At 40.6% G+C, this 23,179-nt stretch overlaps 2 protein-coding genes across 2 annotated transcripts; one reads left to right on the forward strand and one right to left on the reverse strand.

The window, feature by feature from the left end:
* Positions 1 to 1,007: 1,007 nt before the first annotated feature.
* LOC308144671 (adaptin ear-binding coat-associated protein 1-like) lies at positions 1,008 to 5,029 on the forward strand (the record flags this gene model as incomplete). The annotated part of the gene is made up of 7 exons (XM_080515851.1): positions 1,008 to 1,127; positions 2,445 to 2,545; positions 2,857 to 3,115; positions 3,445 to 3,553; positions 4,051 to 4,198; positions 4,667 to 4,760; positions 4,975 to 5,029. Exons 1-7 carry the CDS (start codon positions 1,033 to 1,035, stop codon positions 5,027 to 5,029), a joined length of 861 nt encoding a protein of 286 aa, XP_080371977.1. The 5' UTR covers positions 1,008 to 1,032.
* A 7,145-nt stretch (positions 5,030 to 12,174) lies between these two features.
* On the reverse strand, positions 12,175 to 19,965 carry LOC308144595 (serine/threonine-protein kinase SBK1). Its single transcript, XM_080515751.1, has 5 exons — positions 19,665 to 19,965; positions 15,241 to 15,385; positions 14,961 to 15,163; positions 14,702 to 14,863; positions 12,175 to 14,077 (listed from the first exon to the last, which is right to left on the reverse strand). Exons 1-5 carry the CDS (start codon positions 19,668 to 19,670, stop codon positions 13,463 to 13,465), a joined length of 1,131 nt encoding a protein of 376 aa, XP_080371877.1. The 5' UTR covers positions 19,671 to 19,965; the 3' UTR covers positions 12,175 to 13,462.
* Positions 19,966 to 23,179: the final 3,214 nt, after the last annotated feature.

Below are 23,179 nucleotides of genomic sequence, written 5' to 3' on the forward strand. Positions count from 1 at the left end.
AAAAAAAAAACGCATTTCTAAAAATGTATTATTCGGTCCACGCCCCGTCCAATCAAGTTTTTTTTTCAAAAATAAATCCCATTACTTTAAACGAATATTTAGTTGCCCTTGAAACATTTCACCAATGTTATGTTGTTGTTTTTTCTTCCATGAAAACACATTAATTTAAAGTAATGTTCAACTATTACCCTAAATACATGAGGTTTTCATCAATCATATATTCTTATATAAAATATATCAACTGTTAAGCTGATTTCTAGATGTGGTAATAATTTTCCTGTTTCGTTTGGCCAGTGAAAATATAGTATGGATAAAAAATGCTGATTAATATATCCATCCATCCATGTCGGTATCTAAAACCAATAAAGCTTATGGAAAAAACCAAACATTACAAAAATGTGATACAGAGAATAATTTATTACAGAGGTTGTTTTTTTTGTTGTTGTTGTTTTTTTTTTTGTTTTTAATTCAGGTGGGTGCAGAAATTATCTGGTGGTCAGGAGGATGACTCACGAGAGATGAGGGGAAACCTTCAATATTTAAATTAATTAGTTTAAACATAATTTGTTTTGATACAGACAACATTGTGAGTCTCCAAAACAAAGTGTAAAACAACTTTATTTTTAAAGAAACTGTAACCGTTACAATAGTTGCAGACTATATAAAGACTTACAAGTTATTTCAAAGTAGAAGGACGGTTATTCTTTATTATTATATTCGGATCTAACAACTAACAATTATGTGAAAACAATATGAGCAAGTCTGGAATGTATCTCATATTTTGTAGCTGTTGAAAATTAAAGCAACATCAGAGATAGGAGGCAATATGGTTAAAAAATCCCTGATAAATCTGAGTATCAGATAGAGAATCAAGTTAGTTGTCTTTACAAAACATGTGTATTCATGTATTTATATTCTACATGTTTACGTTAACGCTCGTGTGTCACAGAGACTCTGAAAAACGAAGAGGGACGCTGAATAAATGAGTCACAAGCAGCAACAACTCCCACATCCATAACACACTGGACCAAGATGGCGGCCGAGGGGGAGTACGAGTCGATCCTGTGCGTTAAACCCGAAGTCAACGTCTACCGCATCCCGCCCAGAGCTTCAAACCGCGCCTACAGGTAGGGGGACACCGGCGGCTCCGTGCCGGTGCGGAGAAACGCGGTTTGAGGGGCTGCCGGGCAGCCGTTTTTTTCTCACTTCAGCCGCCCGCCTGTCAGTGTGTGTTTGCTGGGAGACCTCCGATGGGAGCAGAGGGAGAGAGAGAGAGAGAGACACTGCTGGCTTTATGTGAAGCAGCGGGGACGAACAGAAACATGTCAGCTGTTTGGGAAAGCCTGGAAAGACATTAAATGTAGTGTGCGTGAGTCTGTGTTGTGGTTGAGCTGTCACAGGTGTAAGTCGCTGTCCGCCGCACCGCAGCTGGATGTCTTTAATCACACATTCCAGCTAGTTTTTTTTGTTTGTTTTTTTTTCAAACGTGCACATCTGCTTTAGATCCTTTATTCTAAACCAAAGGAAAGTTCAGAGGACCTCTTTTACAGGGCTGGAATAAACTCCAGAGGGGTCTTGAGGGCAGTGATTTGTTGTTGGGCACCATCCAAGCCCCCCACCTGCCACTTGTGTCAGTTTCTTCCAGTGTTTGGTCACATATTTATTGGACAAATTCATATGTAACCAGGTCATTGGGTGGATGGCAGCGGTGTAGTCCAGGGTCGACGCAGGTATACTTGCTCAGTTTTCAGTCAACATCATGTACACGCAATTCTAAATCTCCCCTGATGTGCACCATCTCTTTGACCAAGGACGATGGTGCATCACTCTCAAGAGAATGGATGAACTTTAACATTCAAGCATCTGGCCAGAGAATTAAAACATGTTTTGTCCAATGCTCAAAATCGGGCTGTGAAGATAGTAGAGATCACGCGGAAGAAATTATGTGGCAATGAGAAAATACAATGGATGTATTTTCAATAAATAGGATCGACTTGCATGCTTGTTTCTTAAAAAAAAAAAAAAGTGTTTGTGTCCTGCTTTTAAAAGAAGGGAAGACCTGCGAGTATAGCCACTTCTCTAGGCACTACTGTGGATGGTAAAGATATCAAAGTAGAGAGTGCAAAGAATAGGGGGGTGAAAATATGATTAATTTGAATCAAACGCAAAAGCCACTTATTTTTATAAGTAAGGGTAATTTAATGAATTCCAAGGGCATGATCAATGCTATTGTGGGGCCTGTTGGAAGTCCTCTTTATTTACAAGGTGCTGATTTTAACATTAATTCAACATTCATTTGTTTATATTAGATTCTATATAACCTATGTGTTTTGGAGATTCTTTAATGGACGCTATTCTGTAATTCCACACATTGTCCCAACCTTTATGGAAGTGGAATTGTTTTTTGATATTTGAGTGATACTGAAGAGAAAACGACTGTGCAGGGCGGCTGACTGGAAGCTGGACGCTCCCGACTGGTCTGGTCGAATGAGGATCACAGCCAAGGGCAAAGTGGCGTTTATCAAACTGGAGGACAGAGTGTCAGGTACGAACGCCATTCGTTTTACAATGAGAGCTCCACGAAGGGATGCTTTTCTCTTTCTATTTTTTCCTCCTTCTTTTATCATGACGCTGACTCACAGTCCTTGTAATGTCATAGTACAGCTTGAGTCGACGTGTCCACTGAGAAAATTCCCTCGTCTGTGCTGCTCAGGCTTCTACTCGTCCAGACTTTAAACATTAAAACAATAAACCATGGACACCACCACCCCTTTTGTAAATTGTGGTTGTGTTCGTCAGGATTAAACGATGTGTTGACTGATTTGTCCATGGAGCAATGTGTCCTCTGTCCTCCAGGGGAGCTGTTTGCTCAGGCGCCAGTGAAGGAGTATCCCGGCGTTACCGTGGAAACTGTCAGCGACTCCAGCAGATACTTTGTTTTGCGGATACAGGACGATAATGGTATTGATCTGATACTTCTGAAATACTTTGTGATGTTCTTTTGTGTCTTTCATCGTCTCCTCTTGCCTGCAGGTCGCAGTGCTTTTATAGGAGTTGGTTTTGGGGACCGAGGGGACGCCTTTGACTTCAACGTAGCTTTACAGGACCATTTCAAGTGAGAAGGACTGAGTGCAATCACCATCATGATGTAGTCTGTTATAATGAGGCCTATACTTTTGGCAGAAAACACAAAAATAAAATTGATGAATCTCCACTCTTCACATCATCCACATTACGGAACATCTTCCAATGCTTAACATTAAAATAAACCCCAACATTTGGCATGCACAGTTTTGTTTTTTGTTTTTTTTTAACTTGTCGCAGCACCGTCTGTCTGGAGTGTTTGACTTGCGTTTGCAGAAAGCTGCTCGCCGCAGTCGTCCTGAACACTGCTGAGGTCGTTTCCTCTTGCGTCAGATGCTGATCGTGTGTTTGTGTCTTCAGATGGGTGAAGCAGGAGAATGAGTTCAGTAAAAGTGCTCAACTCGGGGATTCGGGGCCAAAGCTTGACTTGGGCTTTAAGGAGGGACAGACCATCACGCTCAACATCGGGGTGAGTGGCAGATGCTTGTTTCCTCGTGGGGCTATCGCTGCATCGGGCAGTAATCGACTTTAGTGGGACTACTGATAAAAAGCATGGTAATGTATTCACAGTTCTTGAAGTAGGAATGTACTTAACTTCCAAACTGAAAGAAATATCATTTCAGAAATCAAAAAATGTTTCACGTCTGTAGAATCTCATGTAGAAAAGAAAGTTTCTGACAAGGAAGACTGAACTTTTCAACTGGTAATTAGTTTTTTTTTATGATCATTGCTGTTCTTGAAAGTGCTGTGAAAGTGAAAAGGCAGAATTCTTTATGAGATGTTGAATTGCATTACATTATACTGGACAAGTGTCCCTAATAATGTGGCAGATTAGTCTATATGCTATTGTACTACTTTTTTACAAGCAAATTAAATTGAATATTCATTAAAAAATGTTTAAAATTCAGATATGATTAGATAAATGCACCTTTATTGAGTCATCCTCACTTTTCTCTCCACCTGCAGCAAGGTAAAAAAAGAGATAAGCCCCGCCCACAGAGCTCAGGTGGATTTGGACTCCTCCCACCACCACCTGGAGGCAAGATAGCCCCGCCTCCTTCATCAGGCTCGTCCAATCACAACATCGAGCCGCAGACCGGAAGCACAGCTACAGGTAGATCTGCTGAATTTCTCCGATGTTTCCTGGTTTAAATTCAGTCTTATATCCTCCATCACTTGTTCGTTGCCCAGGCCTGACATTCTGCCAGCTCACTCAAATCTCCGTGGAACTCCGTATTAGACCGCAAATATAAGACGGCCCCACGTTTCCAGACCTATTTCCTGAGGGGAACAAAACCTGCCTTTATATCCGAACCAATACGACGGCCGCCCAGCTCAGTTTGGCCTCGCTCGACGTTTCAAGCACCAACATTTATATTTCCTGCCACTTGTGCAGCTGCAACCCACTGAAGCGACCTATTTTTTTTTTTTTTTTTTTTTTTTTTAACATTTTTTCCAAACACCTTGTTAATTAGGAGCTGTCAAATTACTTTCGGCTTCAGGCTGCAAAAAAAATTAAGAAAATGTGTGTCAGTGTGAAAGCTGTGCTTTATGAGCTGTGAGCTGTGTCTCTTGCTGACAGGCTGCCTGTTGGAGCTGGACAGCAGCAACTCCAACACAGTGGTTCAGTCCAATGTGGGTTCGGATCTTTGGGGAGACTTTACTGCTCCGACAAGGTGAGCGCAGACATCCTGTTACATACATGTTTCAGTTGTAGGCAAGAATTTTTGATGTAAAAACAAAACATACGCAGCTTTCTATTTTTATTCAAGGTATTGCACAGAGTTGTTCTCAGTGTTTTCATGATTTACTTTTTTGTTTCCTTCAAATGCAACTTTTTTTTTTTAACTGACATACCTGGAGATGATAATAACTCGTTGATGTTTTCAGCTCTGTTCCACCTCCATCGCGACCACAGAACACCACGAACTGGATCCAGTTCTGAGTCGTCGGCTGTGATTTTTTTTGTTTTGTTCTGTTTCCATCTCATCTGTATCCGTGTCTGTAGCTTTATGTGCGTCACACTGAGAGTAACTCCCAACTCACTGATCCCAAAGCAGAGACCCGAATCACCACAGAGCGGTTGAACTAATTTCATTCAGAAAAAAAAGAAAAAAAAAATCACATATCTTTCAGATACCCCTCTTAAGAAATGAAGCACTACTAACTAAAAGCCATCACGTGATATGAGCCATTTCCAATTATATCTAAGGGCTATGCGCTACAGCCTGAGTAGCAGGTGTTCCTCTTTAGTGTGTCTGCATCTCCTCCCCCAGTAGATGGCGCTATGAACAGAGCTTTAGTTCTCTTTTTTGGTACGCGCTCCCCCTGCAGGCAGTGCAGAGTACTACTTCTCAAGGAGAGACACCAGTGCTTCATGTGAATCCTGCAATCAGCTGCAAAGCAAGTGAAGTCTGCTTAAGGTGCAATGCATTAACCGAAGAGAGACAGTATTTCTACAGAGTTGTAAAATTGGCATCTTGTTGTTGTTGTTGTTGTTGTTGGAAAGCCATATGACATCATAGATTTGAGATTTAAAATTGCAATCTAAGACAAAACAACTCTGACACACATTGATTGAAGTTCGCCTTAAAAATTGCTCATTTCAATTCTTGCAATGTGAATTTGAGTATAACAGCCTTGTGTTTCACTGGATACAATCAGTGAAAATAATTAAAAGCATTGCGTTTTCTTATTTGTTCCACTGTGGAGTTTGAGTTAAACAAAAATTATGTGAGTTGCCTTATGGATGTATATCCTAACTTGTGGCAACAAAATAAGCTGGAAATCTGTCAAATGCAGTTAAAAACGTTAAATCACCTTTATCACTCCATAGGAGAGAGAACTGAACTAATGAACAGCCGTTACTGTGTTTATCAGTGAGTTTGTTAAAAGCTGAAGTTTCATAGGTGTACTTGAGGTGCATCCGCATAATGTTTTGATGTGTATTAAAATGATTGTTTACAATAGAAAATCTTACTGCTGGGTGCTTATCAACCAATTTTGTTCCAACACTGTAATTGGGGAAAAAAAATGCAGACTCGCTTTCTTTACTGCAAAGTTTACGTTCCATGTATTACTGCTTTTAAAAAAGTAGTAATAAGGTAGTTCAGTTAACCTTTTCTTTTTTTTACACATCTTGAGGTTTTTTTATTTTCTCTAAAAACATGCAGTGATTTCCTGCTCATTCTAAGTTACTATTAAAAAGTAACATTTTGTCCTCAAATTCTTCCTTTAAAAAAAAAAAAAGCTCTTCCTTATCAAAGCTTCACTTTATGTGATAAACATGCAGTACGGTTAATAAGAGGTTTATAGCTGATATTAGTAGTAACAATTTATAATGAGTTGCTCTTATTAGAAAAATGATGACATGGACATTTGTCGTACAGATGGAGTTTTTCATGAATGAACTTCATGGACAGAGATTTGCCACATATTGCACATGCGGTTGTGCGATGAAGAGATGCGATTAGAACAAGTGGTCAGTGTAGTTTACCTGGGGGGAAAAAAAAAAAGTGAATTCATAATCCTCAGACTTGAAGCTGCTGTGTTGAAATGATGATTTAAGAAGTGACCACAGGGTGCAGATGACAGCGTTTCAAAGGGGACCACATTTGGATTAAACTAATTGTTTGATAATTGTTAATTGTGATTATCACGCTTCTCAGTTGTCATGGTTTGAGAACAATGTCGTTCACATGCGTCATTTTTATATTTTCCAAAAAGGTCAAAGTGTTTCTTTGAAGACTTGGAAAAATTAGATAACTATCAGAAGCGAAGCGGTCGGGGTGATCCCCCCCCCCCCCCGTGGTCTCTGGAGAAGAACAAAACAAAATGCTCTTATAGTGATGTTGTCTGGACTCACCGGTCGAAGGAGTGACGGTAAACAAAAACAAGCTGAATGTCTAATGAATGTCCTTCTGGCAGCAAATGAAATGTGAATGTTTATGCTGAACAGGCTTTTGGGCCGATTGTGAAATTGTTTACAGGATTTTGGCAGACGACTTGTCATGCACATATTTTATGTTTTTTGTTTGTTTTATTTTGATTTATTTTGTCTGCCCAGGTTTATTTTTTGTTGTTTAAGATTTGCTGTGATCAAATCACATTGAGTGTATTTAACTTGGCATAAAATATAGGGCTTATTGATACATGTTAACATGTGTGTTGTGTTTACACCGCTTGTATCGCTGGCTAAAATCTAAGAAAAACTAAATAAAGTCTCCCATTTCTCATCTATACCACCTTGGCTGTAAAGTCACCAGACTAACACTTTTGATTTATAACCAACTCAATGAGAAAGAGGCAATAAATCCTTTCCAAGGATGGATGAGGTCCTGTTGTCATTTTCAATACACGTCACAAATGAAAAATTGGATCACATTAAATTGTCTTTGCTTTGTTATTTCATTCTAGTGCATTATGGATGAAGCTTGGAATCATGATCTTTAAACGCCAAATGAGCTCTTTTCATTATCTGTATAATGTCGTCTTACTTCCTGTCACAGCGGCCGATTCCAGCACCCTGAGTGAAGGCAGCTTCCCGTACAGGCCACGAGGGGAAAAAACAGATCAGATACACATCAACCAAACCTATGGACAGTTTAGAGACACCGATTAACTTTTAGACTCAAACACATGTTTGTGGGAAGAAACCGGAGTACCTACAAAAAAAAAAAATCCACACATTTATTGGGAGAACATTCAAAACCACACGGAAATGTTTGAAAGAGGACAAACTTCCACTTTCTGTTGAAAAGAAGAAATGCTGAAACTTACCAGAAGTGGTCGTATGCCTGGTAAAGGGTTAATAAAGGTTTTCAGCTTCTTGATGTGCATCAGCTGCTCCACTGTTCCCGCCAACACACCACCGCATGTGTTCGTCTTAACGGACTCGATTTAAACTACAGGGAAATACTGGACTTTTAATACCCTTGATATCCCTGCCTTCAAGCTGAAGATTCGATTTCCCTTCCCAGAGAGCTTTCCATCTATCAGCAGCTCAGTAATGAGGGATCGAATTCAAAGCTCTCTCTAACTCACACACATACAACTTCCACAATACACCCACCGCTAAATGCCTCGATATAAAACGAGAGTCTTTGTTCAAAAGATATGTGACGTATTTAAATGTCAATAGAAGCGTTGGGTCATAATTTATGGCAATGCTCATGAATGTGATGCCTCACCTGGTGTTGCATTAATTATGTCTCCGTGGCAGTTGGTCCTATAATCGTCGACCCCCTGCTGCGCAAAGCAAAAGTCAAAGTCATTGCAGTCCGTCTACCGGGAATCTGGAGTCCCGTGGAGTCCATCTCTTCAGTGTTTGAGAGAGGAAGAGCGAAAAGTCACAATGTCATGCCTGAGTGGCACGCCAAATGACCGACAGGTAAATCTGCCGCCATTGCTTCAAATTGATTGCATTATATTTGTAAAGCCAGTGAGACACTGACCTGCACTGGATGGGTCAGTAGAAAAGACCGCCTGACAGGCCAGCTGGCCAAAAACCTAACTCAGGTCACGTACGTCTAATCTTAGCCCGGCATCACCTTCAAAGCTCCGCACATCAGCACTTCATAAAATAAATTGACATGTAAGTTGTTTTGTGCTTGGCTCGGGGATTGTCCTGGCAAGAATTCAAAACTGCTCCCCAGGAGGCGGCGTCGCAGTCAGACAACAACATGCAGCAATAACAGGGGATCTGTTTGCCTCCTTCACATCCAAACCAAGCTTCCCAGCCAGCAGAGTTCCTGCCAAGTAATCCGCAGAATACTACCGCAGTGATTTACTTTGCCGCCACACACAGACATGAAAGTGAGCTGGTCAGCCGGTCGGCTCATCAAGCATAGATTCAGGCTGGAAAAGGAAACGCAGAGAGAGAATCAATGCATGCACAGGGAGAACATGCAACCTTCACACAGCAAACACAGTTTTGCTGTGATGACGCTTCTCGCCAATGTATTTAAAAAAAATTCCCGGCATGTTATTTGGACTTTGATCTGCCAGCTGTTCAATCATTCCACGAGTTGCATCAATTATTACAAATATTTGGGATTTGCTCATCCACAAACTTACTGGCTGTGAATCTCCACCACCTCCAGTCCTGCTTTTGCAAATATATAGATTGAAAAGTCTGAGAATCGAATTCTAATCAATCAAATGATCAATGTTCAGGACGAAAGACAACAATTCAACTTGTAGTTATTTGAATGTTACAGAAAGAGACAAGAAAGAAACCAAGAAATCCAGGTGGAACAATTTAGGTCTTGTTATTGTCTAATAACTAAGATACAAACAATTTCTGAAACAACAAAATAATTGAAGGGAATTTACCCTAGATGACAGAAAATAAAATGTATGTATATTATGATTATGTGATTCACTTCTGCTCACAGGTTTTTTAGTATGTAAAAACAGCAACAACTAAGCAATCTGCCTTTGATACGATTTGCATCTTATGGTGTTTATAACACAAGTTAAAATATAGAAGAAATACCTCAGTTGGGTGTCTCATCAAGATTTGGCTATTAAATACATTGTAAAATCAATTTCCAGCATTTCCAGGCACCTTGAAGGCAGCAGCACTATACTTGCAATAACAGCTATAATCTATTTTAATTTGTGGAACATTTTATCACCAATTTGATCACCAGATTTTACTGGAATCTGTTTCAATTTTTTTTTTTTTTAATTACTTCCTCTGGATTACATGAAACATTTGTGAAGCACCCATTTGTTAGCTTGTCAGCCAAATATACATGGTGACACTCGGTGTTGCACAATCCGAGCATACTGAAGACACATAGCTTTAGTGCAGGATATCAGGTGAAATGTCATGAGAGACGCTTGGATGGGAAATAGTTTACAGACCACCGGCCAGAGTCCTCAAGCCCCTCGGACTTCGCAAGTGTGAAACTCTAATCAAACTGTCTCCCTTCTAACGAGCTTGTTAATTCATTGGTTTTGGCACAAAGAGGATTCCTGAGATGCCTCGAAGGTGCTCATCCTCACAAAGACGAACTCTTTGTCTGACTAACAATCTTTATTTGTGCATAAAGTGGATATTGGTAGACACTAGATTAACATGTCACTGGATGTTAAGATAATTTAAGAGCTGGTGAGGTGACAGAGAGGCAAAAGGTCAAAGGTTATAATGACTAAACATCAACTTTTTTTTTAGGTGAAATGTTAAGGAGAGTCTTAGAGGAGTTACTTTATAAGGTAGTGGGTTAGTGTGTGTACCAGTTGGAAATTGTGTAAATATGCCAGTAGTTTTCTGTCAAACCTGCATCTCCCCTCCTGCCAGCCAATACAGAACACACATTGATATATATTATATATTTCATTATGCCTGCTTTCCAGGAACTGAGGAAACCAGCTCTGCTTTTAGCTTTTACAGACATGCGTTACCCCAGGTGACTGGGAAAGGATTTCACAAGCAAACCACTGTCAGATTAGTGACTAAAAATGGATTTATAGGATATCATTTGATGAAACAGAATAGGTGTGAGTAGAATAAATATGCAGAGTGGCCAGTGAGGCCTCAGGAAGAGGAACAACTGGCATAAACAAGTCCTCATCTTTCAACAGTTAATTTTCTATTCTAGCTGCAGAATTCTAGCTATTCATTAGTAGATTTATTCTTTAAAACATAAAATATCACTTTCCATACAATAAACTTTCAGTCAGGCTTATCCAGCCATCCATCACTGATTAGTGACTTTGTATTTCTTTTTTGCTATGCAATGCTAAATATTTATAAATGTTTCTTACACTTTACAGATAATATAATATTTTTTATTAATTTATTTTGCACTTGCTAAACACATGTTTGCCTTTTTGTCATACACTGAAAGTCCATCCATCCCTCCTGTTTACAGATATTATTGAAGTTTGGACCGACGCTGGGTGAAAGATCGGGTATGTCCCGGACAAGTCCAAGAAAAAAATGATCTGAGTTCAGAAGTTGTTTTTTTTCATACCTAGATAGTCTAAACCTAACCTGCAGCAGCTTTTTTCTGTTTTTGTTTTTGTTTTCACCTCTACCTGTTATTTACGACTGCAGTTTTTATTAGCCTGGGCAGTGGTTCAGCTCTCTGTGGTCGACCGCAGCTCCTGCTCTCTCTCTGACTTCACCTCCCTCTCACCCTTTAAATGCTGCTGACTTTCCCTTTTCCACGGAAGTGTCAGAGATCAAATACTTATTGGCAAACAAGCCATACAGTAGCCAGCTCTCAAACCCTCTCAGTCTGAGAAACAGAGACCAGAAACTAAAGTATGAATGAAGGAACCTGAACAGGAGGCCTGCAAATGAAATAAATATGTACCGCGTATATTGAGAGAGTGTCTTCTGGTGCTGGAATGAAAATGTGCAGATGAAGGAGCCATTGAAGGTGGATGGATTATCCCATAGCAGATATAATGCGACCAGTGAAGCAGCTTTTTTTGAAGTTTGTCAGGCAGCGTCAGTTATTGATTGATGTTCAGTGCCAGTGAGATGAATTGTGAGATGAGTCACCGAGTATCCACTGTGGGCGAGGCTGGAAACTGTTGTATATCTCTGAACAAGTTCACCTGTGAACCTCCTCAGCCCTTACTTCACACACAAGACACACAGATAATGCTCGCTTCCTTCCATTTATCTTACTTGTGTTGCAGCGACAACAGCTCGGACATTTAATAGCAGAAACATGTAACTTTTCGGTATCAAATTTGTCGTCAAGAGCTTAAAAGAGGTTTAAGATATTGATCCAGAAATGTGAAAAGTGTAACAAATGTCCCTCGGCCTCCAGTACGTGCTGGAGTAAATGTACTCGGAGTGTGACTTGGCGGGGCAGTGAAGATGAGGCTTGACTGGTGGCACACACCTGGTGCTGAAAGGTTGTAGAATCAAATATATGACAAGAAGTCTATTTTTGAAAACACCTGGCAATGCATTCCAAATGGTCTGCCCTCGGTGTGTCTGTGCGCGTGTCTAATCTATTTACATTGGTGTATGGCCTTACAAGGATGTGACTAACAGGAGATTCAAACAGAACATGTTTCGCTGAGGTTGTTTTCCACCGAATCATTCATGAAAAACAGACAATCCAGACAAAAAGTTATTTTATTATATTAAAAGTTTACTTCGGATGCATGAAATATCAGTGCAATTGATACGGCTTCATACATACCAAAGTAAGTCTTAAAGGTTTTATTGCTTATAAGAAACAAACAATACAAAATAATATGTAGTTTGTAGTTGGATAGAAAAAGTTAACATTTGTAATTCATCACATCTGATAAAACTGACATGCTCATTCCTTCTACCTCAGTAAAGCATACGTGTTACTTAAACGTCTTTAATTTGTAGATGCAGACTGAGACCAAAAGGCTTTAAAAAACCACTTTACATAGGATTTTCTTTCCCCTTTAAAGCTAAGTCAGAAAACCCCCAGTGTGGTCTTTTTAAACTTGACCTCAGACAGGTTTATGACGAGGCACTACTGCAGTCTATATCCAGTTCATAGCCCGCGATTACGTATTATGCACTGTAGAGCGTAGAGCCAAATTTAGAGACCGTGTGCTCAAGACAGTATCTTTTACAAGGACACGCCAGCACTGCAGCGCTCAACACTGATAATCACCAACACCACAGCTGCTGATCCACCTTTTCCCCAAGTTCATTTTAATCTGATATTAAGGATTTGTTTTGTAAACACTTTCATTTTGTTTTAAGAAACCGGAGCAGCTCCTGACCTCCCACAGCACAAGAGTTTCCCAAAAGACCGATTTCCCATAAACCGTGTCGTTTCCATTTAACAAGGGGGATTTTTTTCACAAAGCTGTTTTCCTAATGTTTGAAGAGGTTAAACATGTGGGACGTGACTTTTTTATTCCCCTCCATCCACCACCTGCCATCACTGCTTTATTTCTCTTCTAAATCTTTGTTCATTCGAGATACAACTTAGTATTATTGGGTAAACCCTGATGTCAAACTCATGTTTGATGTTATAAAGAATCATGGCAACAAAATTGACATTTCTTTCAATAAGAACTGTTAAATTTACAAGTGCTGCATTCAATCCACCATTATTATTGTTGATGATCCACTCATAGTGGGCATGTAAAGGTTTACCACTTTCAGGTGAAAACAGTGACATTTAAATTACGACTCCGATGTCTTGTTATCATGCCCACTGCCCCTAAATGACAATATAGCTCAATTATAATGGCATAGAATATAGAAATAAAGGCTTGCTCCAGTCTTACTAATATTTCAGGTTTCCTCAGCAAACTACAAATCTGAACTTCTATAATGTTTGCAAAAATAAAAGAATATCAATATTTAAACATAGTTGATCCACCACTTTTTTTTCTCCTTTTATGTTGTATTTACTTATCGCTGTCCTCTTCCTTCCATGTCTCTCATATTTCTGATGGCACCTTTCACTCTACCTTTCTTCCTCTCCTGCTCCAGCCTCAGCCTCTCGTTCTCTATTATCCAATCCCCTCCGAGGAAACGCATCGCGTCCTCGGGTCGCCTGCGTAGCGTGGGCCTCGGGTCGAGCAGCGACTGGAAGAAGGAACAAGCCAGCGGAGTGAAACATGCAAACTGTGGCGCTGCGGGGAGGCGCTCCTTCTGATTCGGTCTTGCTTGGTTTGAATCGGCTTCTGGCTCTTCCCACATGTCGAGTTCATCGTCGGCGCCTTTACATCTGTCAAACCACTCATTGTATTTCAGGTATGCTCGGCAGTTGCTTGCCGTTTCAGCCCAAGGGTGGCTGCCGGTCAGCATGGCATACGTCAGGATGCCCAGTGCCCAGCTGTCTGTGCTGGGCTCCACGGACCCCCAGGCTCTGGCCTTCTTCTTTTCGTCATTCTTCTTAAAGCCTCCGTCCTCGTCATTTGTGCTGCTCCAGCTGTCCTGGTTTCCTCGAGCAATCTCAGCCTCCGGGGAGCAGTAAGGAGAGCTGTACCACACCTCCGGGACTCTGGTCCCTGTTGCCTTGACCTGGAGGAAATAAACACTGAATTGACACTTGATTGGCGTCGTGTGCTCAACATATTTTAATGTGGCACAAATGGAATTGTTTGAGTAGATTAATCTTCTCAATTTAAGATTTGCATTCACATTACTATTTCTTTCACCATTAAACTAATGTATTTCAATTAATGTCAAAAACTGTTGGCTGTACAATGAAAATAACTAACTAACTAAATTTGAATTTGAGGTGACAAATGCACACCTCATACTCTCAATTTAGTCATCAGTTACATGAAACACATACAGCTACAGGAAGAAGATTCAAACGACACGCAGAAAAGCCCATGTCAGCATGCAGTAATACTTACCACAATACCACAAGTGAATCCTAATAAACTTGGATATCAACAGACTGGAAGTCACTGATTCAGTAAGGACTGACATACACTTGTTAAATTAATAGCAGACAATAATTTACCCCTTACCCTCAACAATCTATGCTGCTTTACTTGTCATGAGCATCTCTAGTTCATCAGGAGGGACACTGCGCTCCTCAGGTCCTGCTGGTCACTTGGATTAGTGCATATCTAAGCTGCACTAACAAAGCAAGAGCGGCTGTGTCTTTTCAACCTGCTAATATCTCGTACTGACCATGCCAAAGTCTCCCAGTTTGACCCAACGGCAGGCAGAATCGCAGAGGAAGACGTTTTCCGGCTTGACATCTCTGTGGACAAAACCGAGCGAGTGCAGGTGGGACAGCGCGCCGCAAAGCTGCGCCACCACCCGCTGACAGCAGGCCTCCTCCACACCCACCTGGAGAGCACACCAGAGAGGGGATGATTGATTCTTACCAAGACATATTCAGTGGGTTCAATATGTGTTGTGTTACTCAGGAGATATGTCAATGTACCTCAGGCAGGATCACGTCGTAGAGATCGCCAAAGAGGCTGGCCTGTTGAGCAAACACGTAGTGTGACGGCGTGGAGTAGGCGATTCCCAGAGCTCTTGTCAGGCACGGGTGTGTGCAGAATGACAGAGATAGGTTATACTCTCTCAGGAAGGAGAAAAGAGACGTGGACTCACGAGGGAAAAACTTCAGCGCCATCGGCATGCCTGCAGAATCAGAGGGAAAGCGTCGATGTACAGTAGATCTGTGTTTTTGATGACTTGCAGCAATAACGATCACTCACCTCGCTTTCTGTGTAAAGCCAACATGACCTTCCCATACGAGCCTTCACCCAGAAGTTTTAAAACCTTGAAGTGCTCTGATGTGTCCATTGGTATCAGAGACTGGGCCGTCAGATGGCACATTTCATCCAGAAGCTTTATGGCAGCCTGCACACACAGTCACAGATGACTGCAGTGAATGGTAAATATACTGTACTTCTTGTTTGCAGGGCGTCTTTAATGCTCCGGCAGTCTTAAGATGCTTTTGCCCGCTCCGTCACAATCATCCCGTCCACACAAATGATGAGTGACACGTTTCCCTACACTCAGAGAAACATGTGAAGGTGTTTCCTCAAGAAAGAGACAACTTTACAAGTGTCCATTAAAGATGACTACTATTACTTTATGTTTAGGAATATTTTTGAGCGACTGTCCATTAAGTAACCCTTTATTTAAAATTTAACTGCATTTGGCAAGTTCTCACTTTGTTATTGTTTCTTTCAGTACAAGTGTTGACTTTAAATTCGTAAGAATAGAATATTATACATTTAAGGATATAGGTGAAACTGTGATGGTTTATCCCTTGCTTTGGTAATTGACCCCTTCTCCCCGGTTATTTAGAATTTATTATTAGTTCCAGAATTATGAATATCACAATATGACTTTTCTTGGATATATAGGCCCTTTTTTATGCTGTAGTTACAGTATTTGTTGATATTACATCGTATGGTCTGGCAGTAGAGCTCAATAGTGTATAGACATTCAATAACAGAAATTCCGTGAGTAGTTTCATCTTGAAGTGGTGAAATGTGGATTTTGATCTTCGATTTTATTACTTGTAAGTACCACGTCATCTACTCATACGTACATGTTTACACTATCTCTGAACTCCCTGAATAATTTTTGAGTATTTTGACGAGTGCTCTATAAAAGGTTAATGGAGGAATTCAATCAATGCTTCTACGTTTACCAGCTATTTTGAACGCAAATAAATGTATCTCTGAAAGTAACACATAGTTATTTATTACCACGATGGAATCAAATACATTTTAAAACTATTGGGCAAGATAATGTTGCATCTGGATGTCACTCAAAATAAATTATTAGCTGTGATTGGTATGGGTCCAGATTTCATATCATGTTTTTGTAGACAGTGGATCAAATGTAACCTCCAAATCTAAACTTAGCAGACAGCTTTAGCTTGAATCCTTTTTTAGTTTACAATATAGTTCATGCCAAGCTCTCATGTCATGGTTTGTGTATGAACTTTTTCTCTGCACGTCGGTGCACAGTAGTCACGCTGTTTCGAAGTATTTTATGAAAAGCAAATGGATTAGTGCTCACATCTCCTTTCCATACAGATCAATAAGAATGTGCACCTCAATTATTCAAAAAGGTATGAAGTAGATATCCTCCATGCAGATATTTCTGTAAACAGGCTCCTCGTGTTTCATGTGTCCACAGAATAGTCACAAGACTCAAACCCGGGTTGCTGATATCACATGCATTGATTAAGGCTGTGTTTTCTGAAATAAATCCCTTAAAGCCCTTTGAAATATAACACAACCATAGCTGTGATGATTGTTGTTATGGTGATGCTGACAACACTGAGTTACAGCTATAAACATGTCTGTTAATAGCCTCATGAAATCCACACACACGCGCATACACACACTTTTCGACAGCGTAACATGTGCTGAGTGACTGGCACGATGCTTTGCCCGACACCACTGGATCCAACATTTCAGCTCCAACAACGTGGGTCGGGGCTCCACAAGTGGAGTGTGCTCTCATCCCATCCGCACTCTCACATTATAAATTCCCCAGGAAGAGGAAAACAAGTGTACAGACACACAAATGCTGCCTTTCACCATCTCAAACTTCACTCTAAACCTGAACATATTGTAGGTCATTCTAACCTTCGGCCTTAAAATCCCATATTGAAATCTAAAAAACATGTACAATCCTGAGAGGATAAAACATTTTAGTTTTCACAGGTGTCAGACTGCACTATGAGAAACTAAAAGGGGAAATAAAAGGGGATTCACGCGCAGACAAATACACACATACAGGTTTATAGGGTTTGTGGGGACAATGTTTTGACAGTTCTTTGCGGGGACCTTTGTTTCTACGTTGTCTAAATGTATGAAAAACGTTTTGAAAAAACCTGTCTAGGGTTCTCATAAAGATAGGAATGTAGTGTGTACACACACACACACACACACACACACACACACACACACACACACACACACACACACACACACACACACACACACACACACACACACACACACACACACACACAGATTTGTGTTTTGTCTGGGGCAGCGTGGATGTTTCCACTGCAGCTGGCACCCTCATGGCCCAGACTGGGATTTAGTGTCACTCTATAGATCCAAATGCGGGGCAGCTCATTACAGCTCATTAGTAAACCGTTTGGCGCCGTGAATGCGCCACACACAGACACTTTGGAGCTCCGAAGCTTTGTTCACGCGGACACCCAAGAAGAAAATGACTCACTAAAGAGGACAGATTTTATGATGAACCCTGCAGATTATTCTGGTAGTTAAAATCCATCTTGTTTTCCAAGATTGTATTTCCCCAAAGGGATTACTGGATAATCTTGGTAAAATATCTTTTCAAATATTAATAGACATGATATCATGTGAAATTGTACACTGTTTAGAGGAGCTTGCTGTGTGATGTGTGTGTTGACTGAAACGTTAATGGGCTGGAAGTTCATTTGACTCAAACAACTGGATGTTACAATATAGTGAGTTTATATTATTAACCTCATAGTATACAAATACAATGTTTACTACATGTAGTTTAATCTTGTTCCACTAATTTAATAAGAAAATGTAATGTTTCCAGCAGTGCTGAAGTCTTTTAAATCAGCGTTTCTTAATCCTGGTCCAGGACTTTCTCACCTCTCATCATCTGTGCTGCATGTTTCAGATGTTTCCTTGCACCAGCACATTCCACTGAAACAAATGACTTGTTATGGTTCTTCTGCAGAGCCTGATGACAGGGCAGACGTCCTCCAGGACGAGGATCGAGGAACACTTCGTTATGCAATATGGGTGACACACTAATCCTCCACAATCATGTGTGAATACAAATTTAGAGCAAGTAGCCTGAGAGCAAAATGACCTCCAAACATCTCAGTAGTATTTCAAACTGTTATAATTATATTATTACTGAAACACTGTCATTCTGAGGAGCCTAACACAAACTGAGTTCGTGAAGTCAGAATTTGCCAACAATTTAAACTAATTTCTGATAATTAATTTCTTTTTGCAACCAAATTATAAATATGTCTTGCCTAAATCAACTTTGTTTAATATACTTTTATTTCATTAATTTACATTGACAGTGCTCATTAATTGATATTAATACTAATAATAAAGAAGACTAAATAAGTAACAGTTCGATATGGATATACAGGAGCTGCTTCATACATAAAAAGTACCAATAAATTAGATTTTGCTTGGTTAAAAAGATGATCCAAGTTAACTATACTGGAGACAATAATGACAAAGAGCCATGAATACATGTGGAGGCTTATACGGCTGATTTAAGTGTTAAGTTAATAGTAAATGGAGATGGGGGGGGGGGGGGGGGGGGGGAGCACAAAGCAGACATTAATAAGGCTGATTCATGCTTATTGTTTGATTTAGCAGATTGAACAGTTCTATTGTGAAAGTACCTATTCCATGTTCAGTGGAAATATCCAGAGTTTGCCAGCAGAGGGAATGTAATACAAAGCCATTCACATTTTTACAGGATTAAGGATTAAGAAGACATTCAGAGAGTAACATTGCTGACATGCTTGGTTCAGACGAAACAACTCCAACAGAATCTCAGTGTCAGCATGTCAATCACCATCTCACAATGCTGTGCACATTCATTCTTTTCTAGCACACTTTAAATCATTCACGTTAATAGTGACAGTAATCGTGAGTCGTTGATGAGCAGTCATGCTAAATTAATAGGGAATAAGCACAATGCTGCAAAACAACTGAACACAGTTACTTGATAGATAACCTGCAGCTGCTGCTGCTGCACCACACAGTTCATCACATTTGTCTTGGATGTATATAGTCAGATATTCTTTATTGACAGTTGATGAAATGCTGATAGGATTGGATTTGCACGGAAAGAGCAGTATTATGCATCATGTATTTCAAGTGTCTTTGCATATTGGTGGTTTTTATTTGGTGATGCATACATTTGTCTGACATTTTCTATTGCACTATTCATCCACTGAATCCACTTTGATTAGATTTTATGAAGGACACTATTTTTAGAAGATGACATTTATTCAATTAATGTGAGTGAAAATATACTTCATGCACGATCAATTCAACAAGCTCTATGTTATTTTCCCCCATGAAATGGCTCATATTAGTTATGAAGCAAATCCTGCACCAACTTAACTTACTGTCATTCTGCTGCTCTGGTTCGGTTCAACAGCAGTTGATCCCCAGTTAAAAACTCGTTCCAGATGAATTTATGTCTTCGTCTCCGTCTGGCAGGTGCACCTGTCAGGAAATCCTCCGCTCTGAAACCCGTCTCCACCTACAGCTCTGGACCGTGGGCGACTCGCTCTGCTGCAGACGAGGTCTGGTTGTTAGAAAAGCATTTTAAACTGATCTGTAGGCTCATTCAGTGTCATCCAGCTTCTGTTGCTGCTGCTGCTGCAACTTTTATCCCAAAGTGATCTGTCTTCACCTCCACCCCTCCTCCCCCCCACCTCCCTCTGCTGCTGCTGCTGCACTGCAGGGAGGATCCTGAGAAGTGTCATGCATGTCTGTGTCTGTGTACAAGAGAGTATGTGTGTTGCAGCCTGTGCATTTGGATTCAGTCCGACTAAATGGTTTTGATGAAAATGGTCCCACTCGATAGGTTTTCAGTTGCCGTTTTATCTTAAAATGCACACATTTAAGTATTCCAATGAATACCAGCATGATAATGTTCATGAATTATATTAGAAATAATTGGAATGGGAAATAAAATATTTGTCCAAAACCACAAAACATCCTAAATATTCAGAATGTTTGTATTTTGAAGTGGAATTATAAGATTTAAATCAGAACAAGTGAGTGTTATTCAAAATACTGCCGCACAGTATTCTGATTTTCCAGTGAAGTGTCCAATCTGCAGAAGCTGGAACCAATGAAATCATCACATAAATCACACAATCAATAGAACCGTGCAAAGCCAGTCTTTGGATTGTGGGGGAAAAGGCACGAAAGGTCACCGTCACAGGGCTAACAGAGACACAACCAGTTGGTTTTAAGACCGACTGCCAACTTAGAGTCAGCAATATGGAAAATGGGACAAAGCCAAAACATGCAGGGAAAACAAGGAAGCACATGAAGAAAGTTCCAATTCCTCATACAAATGTCAGCTCTAGATTGTGACAAGCGAACCCCTGCACCACCGTGCCACCCAGATTCTCAGTATAGTAAAGCTCTGACAAGACAAATATTCACTAATCAGCTCGACTTTATTAACAACGACACCGTCCACAAACATCAACAAACGCCCATGGTCAACAACCATCCACTTCTGTTTTCACAATATCATACATATAATGGACTTCAGCAATATAAACTCTCCTGGTTTGTGAAGAGAAAGTACTAAAACCAAGATTATAAGCAACACAGCAGGTATTTTCCTCAATATGACATAAAGGTTAGAAACCACAATTTTCCCGTGTGAATCGTTAGACCACAAAGTGAGAATCAATCACTGTGATGGTATTGGTATGTTTGAATGATGAAAACTGTTCAAAACATGTGCATTTCATGAGGATTTGTGTCTTCAGACATTATGACATCTGACAATAATAGAAACTGCTGTAAAACTGCTCCTGCTGCAAAAACCTTCGCCCACATGTTTAAGCGGTGGCTGTGCTGTGGTTTAGTGGACGGCACTTTAGTGGATTTTGAATTTGAATGTTTTTCTTGCGTATGCCTTTGTTTTCTTCAAGCACTCTGGCGTCCATCCACAATCCAAATAAATGCTAAGGTGAATTGTTTGAAGATATGAGTGTACATGAGTGTCCTTCTCTCAGCGCGAGCCCTCCGGGCAGAGACACGAACGTACGCCGTTAAAAAAAAAGAGTCATTTTCTTTTTCCTGTTTTGAGAATTTGCACTAACTTTGCTGTTGTCTTACTGGAAACTGCTGTGAACAGCTTAACTCAAGCTCAGCTTACTCAAGGACACTTTAGCATATGGAACAGGCGAGATAGACGATAGAACCGCCTGCAGCAACCCGCTACTTGTAAGTCGAGGGGAGAATTGAAAAATGAAACTGAATACATTGGATTGCATGACGGGTTGTTTGGGTCCCAGCGAAACAGCCTGAAAAATGTTGATCTCTCTGTCCTGTTGTGACCTCCAGACAGCATTAAGGCGTTGATCCCCCCGTCAATAAATTATGATTTGACACGTTCTCTACCTCTCTTTCCTTCTTTCTCTCTCTCTCTCTCTCTGTCTCTCTCTCTCTCTCTTGCATACACACACACGTCTTTTTTCCTCTCATTCTGATTCCTGTCAGAGGACTTTCTTCTAACACCGAGACCCCCTGTGATTTGCAAATCCCGCTCTCAGCTGCTCCCGGTGACCGCAGTCCACACATACTGTACAGCCGTAGTTGTACCCTGAAGGCCAGCGCTAGCTTACAGCGAAGTCTGTCTGTGTGTGAGGTGATCCGTCCGTGGCAACGCGTCAACGCGCTGACATTATGCAAGCCGCTCTGTGTCGCTCCGGTTTACTTGTGCCAGTCTGTGGCTGAACAGCAGCGGTCTGTACATTCCCCTGATGTGTCAGCCAGCCTTCTGGGGACACTTTTATCCTCAGCACTTTACGAGTGTTTGGATTTCAGTGACAGATGTGGAGTTTCAGTATTACTGAGAGTTTATTTATGCAGCAACATTTTGACACAGAGCATGTCAGTGTGCTTCAAAGGAGGCCGGGCCTCCGGATTACAGCATGTCTGGAAGGAAAATTATTCATTTGGACGGAGAATGACAAACATGTTATTGGAAGACTGATTTGGAAGCGTTTGAAAGCAGATATATGGTCATTAGTTCAGCTAGTTCAACAGTAGTATCATGAATATGGAAACTACACTCTGTTTTACTGATTCCTTGTTTTTGTAACTCCCTCTTGTCAAACTGAAAACTTCCTATTACGATGATGCAGGCTGTCATTTAGCCAACTGCATTTGCAGTAAAAGTGAACATAAAACTACTTTATTATCCTTTTCTAAGTTGCAACCAGCCACAACAGCATGGAATTCGTATCGGTCAAAGTTCCTTGATGCATAAATGTGACCCAAGTTTAAAAAACAAAAACAAACTTGAAACATTAGTAGTAGCAGAAATATTGTCATGGTTCATGTTTGTTCTGGTGTTTTTGTGCATGTCTAACTCCTTGGTTTCCCCTCACCTCTGATTGCTGTTCCCCGCCCTGATGTCTCTCACCTGAGTGTGATTAGCTGCACCTGGTGCTTTTAGTATATAAGGAACTTGCCTTGTGTGCTCGGGTTGTGGGTTCATCTGTTTTTGTGTGTGAGAGCTCCTGTGTTGCTGCGTCTTTGCCCTCATGTGCTGCAGCTTTCATGTCTTTGTGGTCGTCTCCCTCGAGCTTCAGCCTCCCCGTGCCTTTGGCTTTTGCTTCCCTGAATGCAGGATTTTTGAGTTTTTCTGTGCTTTTAGTTTGTTTAAATAAGAGTTTTTCATTCCACGCCAATGTCTGGCATCCATTGAGTCCACCTAACCCCCACACACGGACTGTGACAAATATTTTTCCGTTCATGACTCCGTTGCTTAATTCGAAGTGAAACATTAAGTTGTAAAGTTGCATGACTTTCTTCAAAGAAAACATTAAGAAAAAGTTGCATTTAGTTCAAACGAGATCATTTACTGACATATTCTTCCTATGTA

Source organism: Blennius ocellaris, assembly GCF_963422515.1.
Source record: "Blennius ocellaris genome assembly, chromosome: 20".
NCBI classification, from domain to species: domain Eukaryota; kingdom Metazoa; phylum Chordata; class Actinopteri; order Blenniiformes; family Blenniidae; genus Blennius; species Blennius ocellaris.

Bases quoted from the DNA above. Each gene is read 5' to 3' on its own strand.
- LOC308144595 (XM_080515751.1), bottom strand. The intron at 14,864-14,960 runs GTACATTGACAT...TGTGCTCTCCAG, and splicing joins ACGACGTGATCCTGCCTGAG to GTGGGTGTGGAGGAGGCCTG. The intron at 14,078-14,701 runs GTCAGTACGAGA...TATTTCCTCCAG, and splicing joins AACTGGGAGACTTTGGCATG to GTCAAGGCAACAGGGACCAG.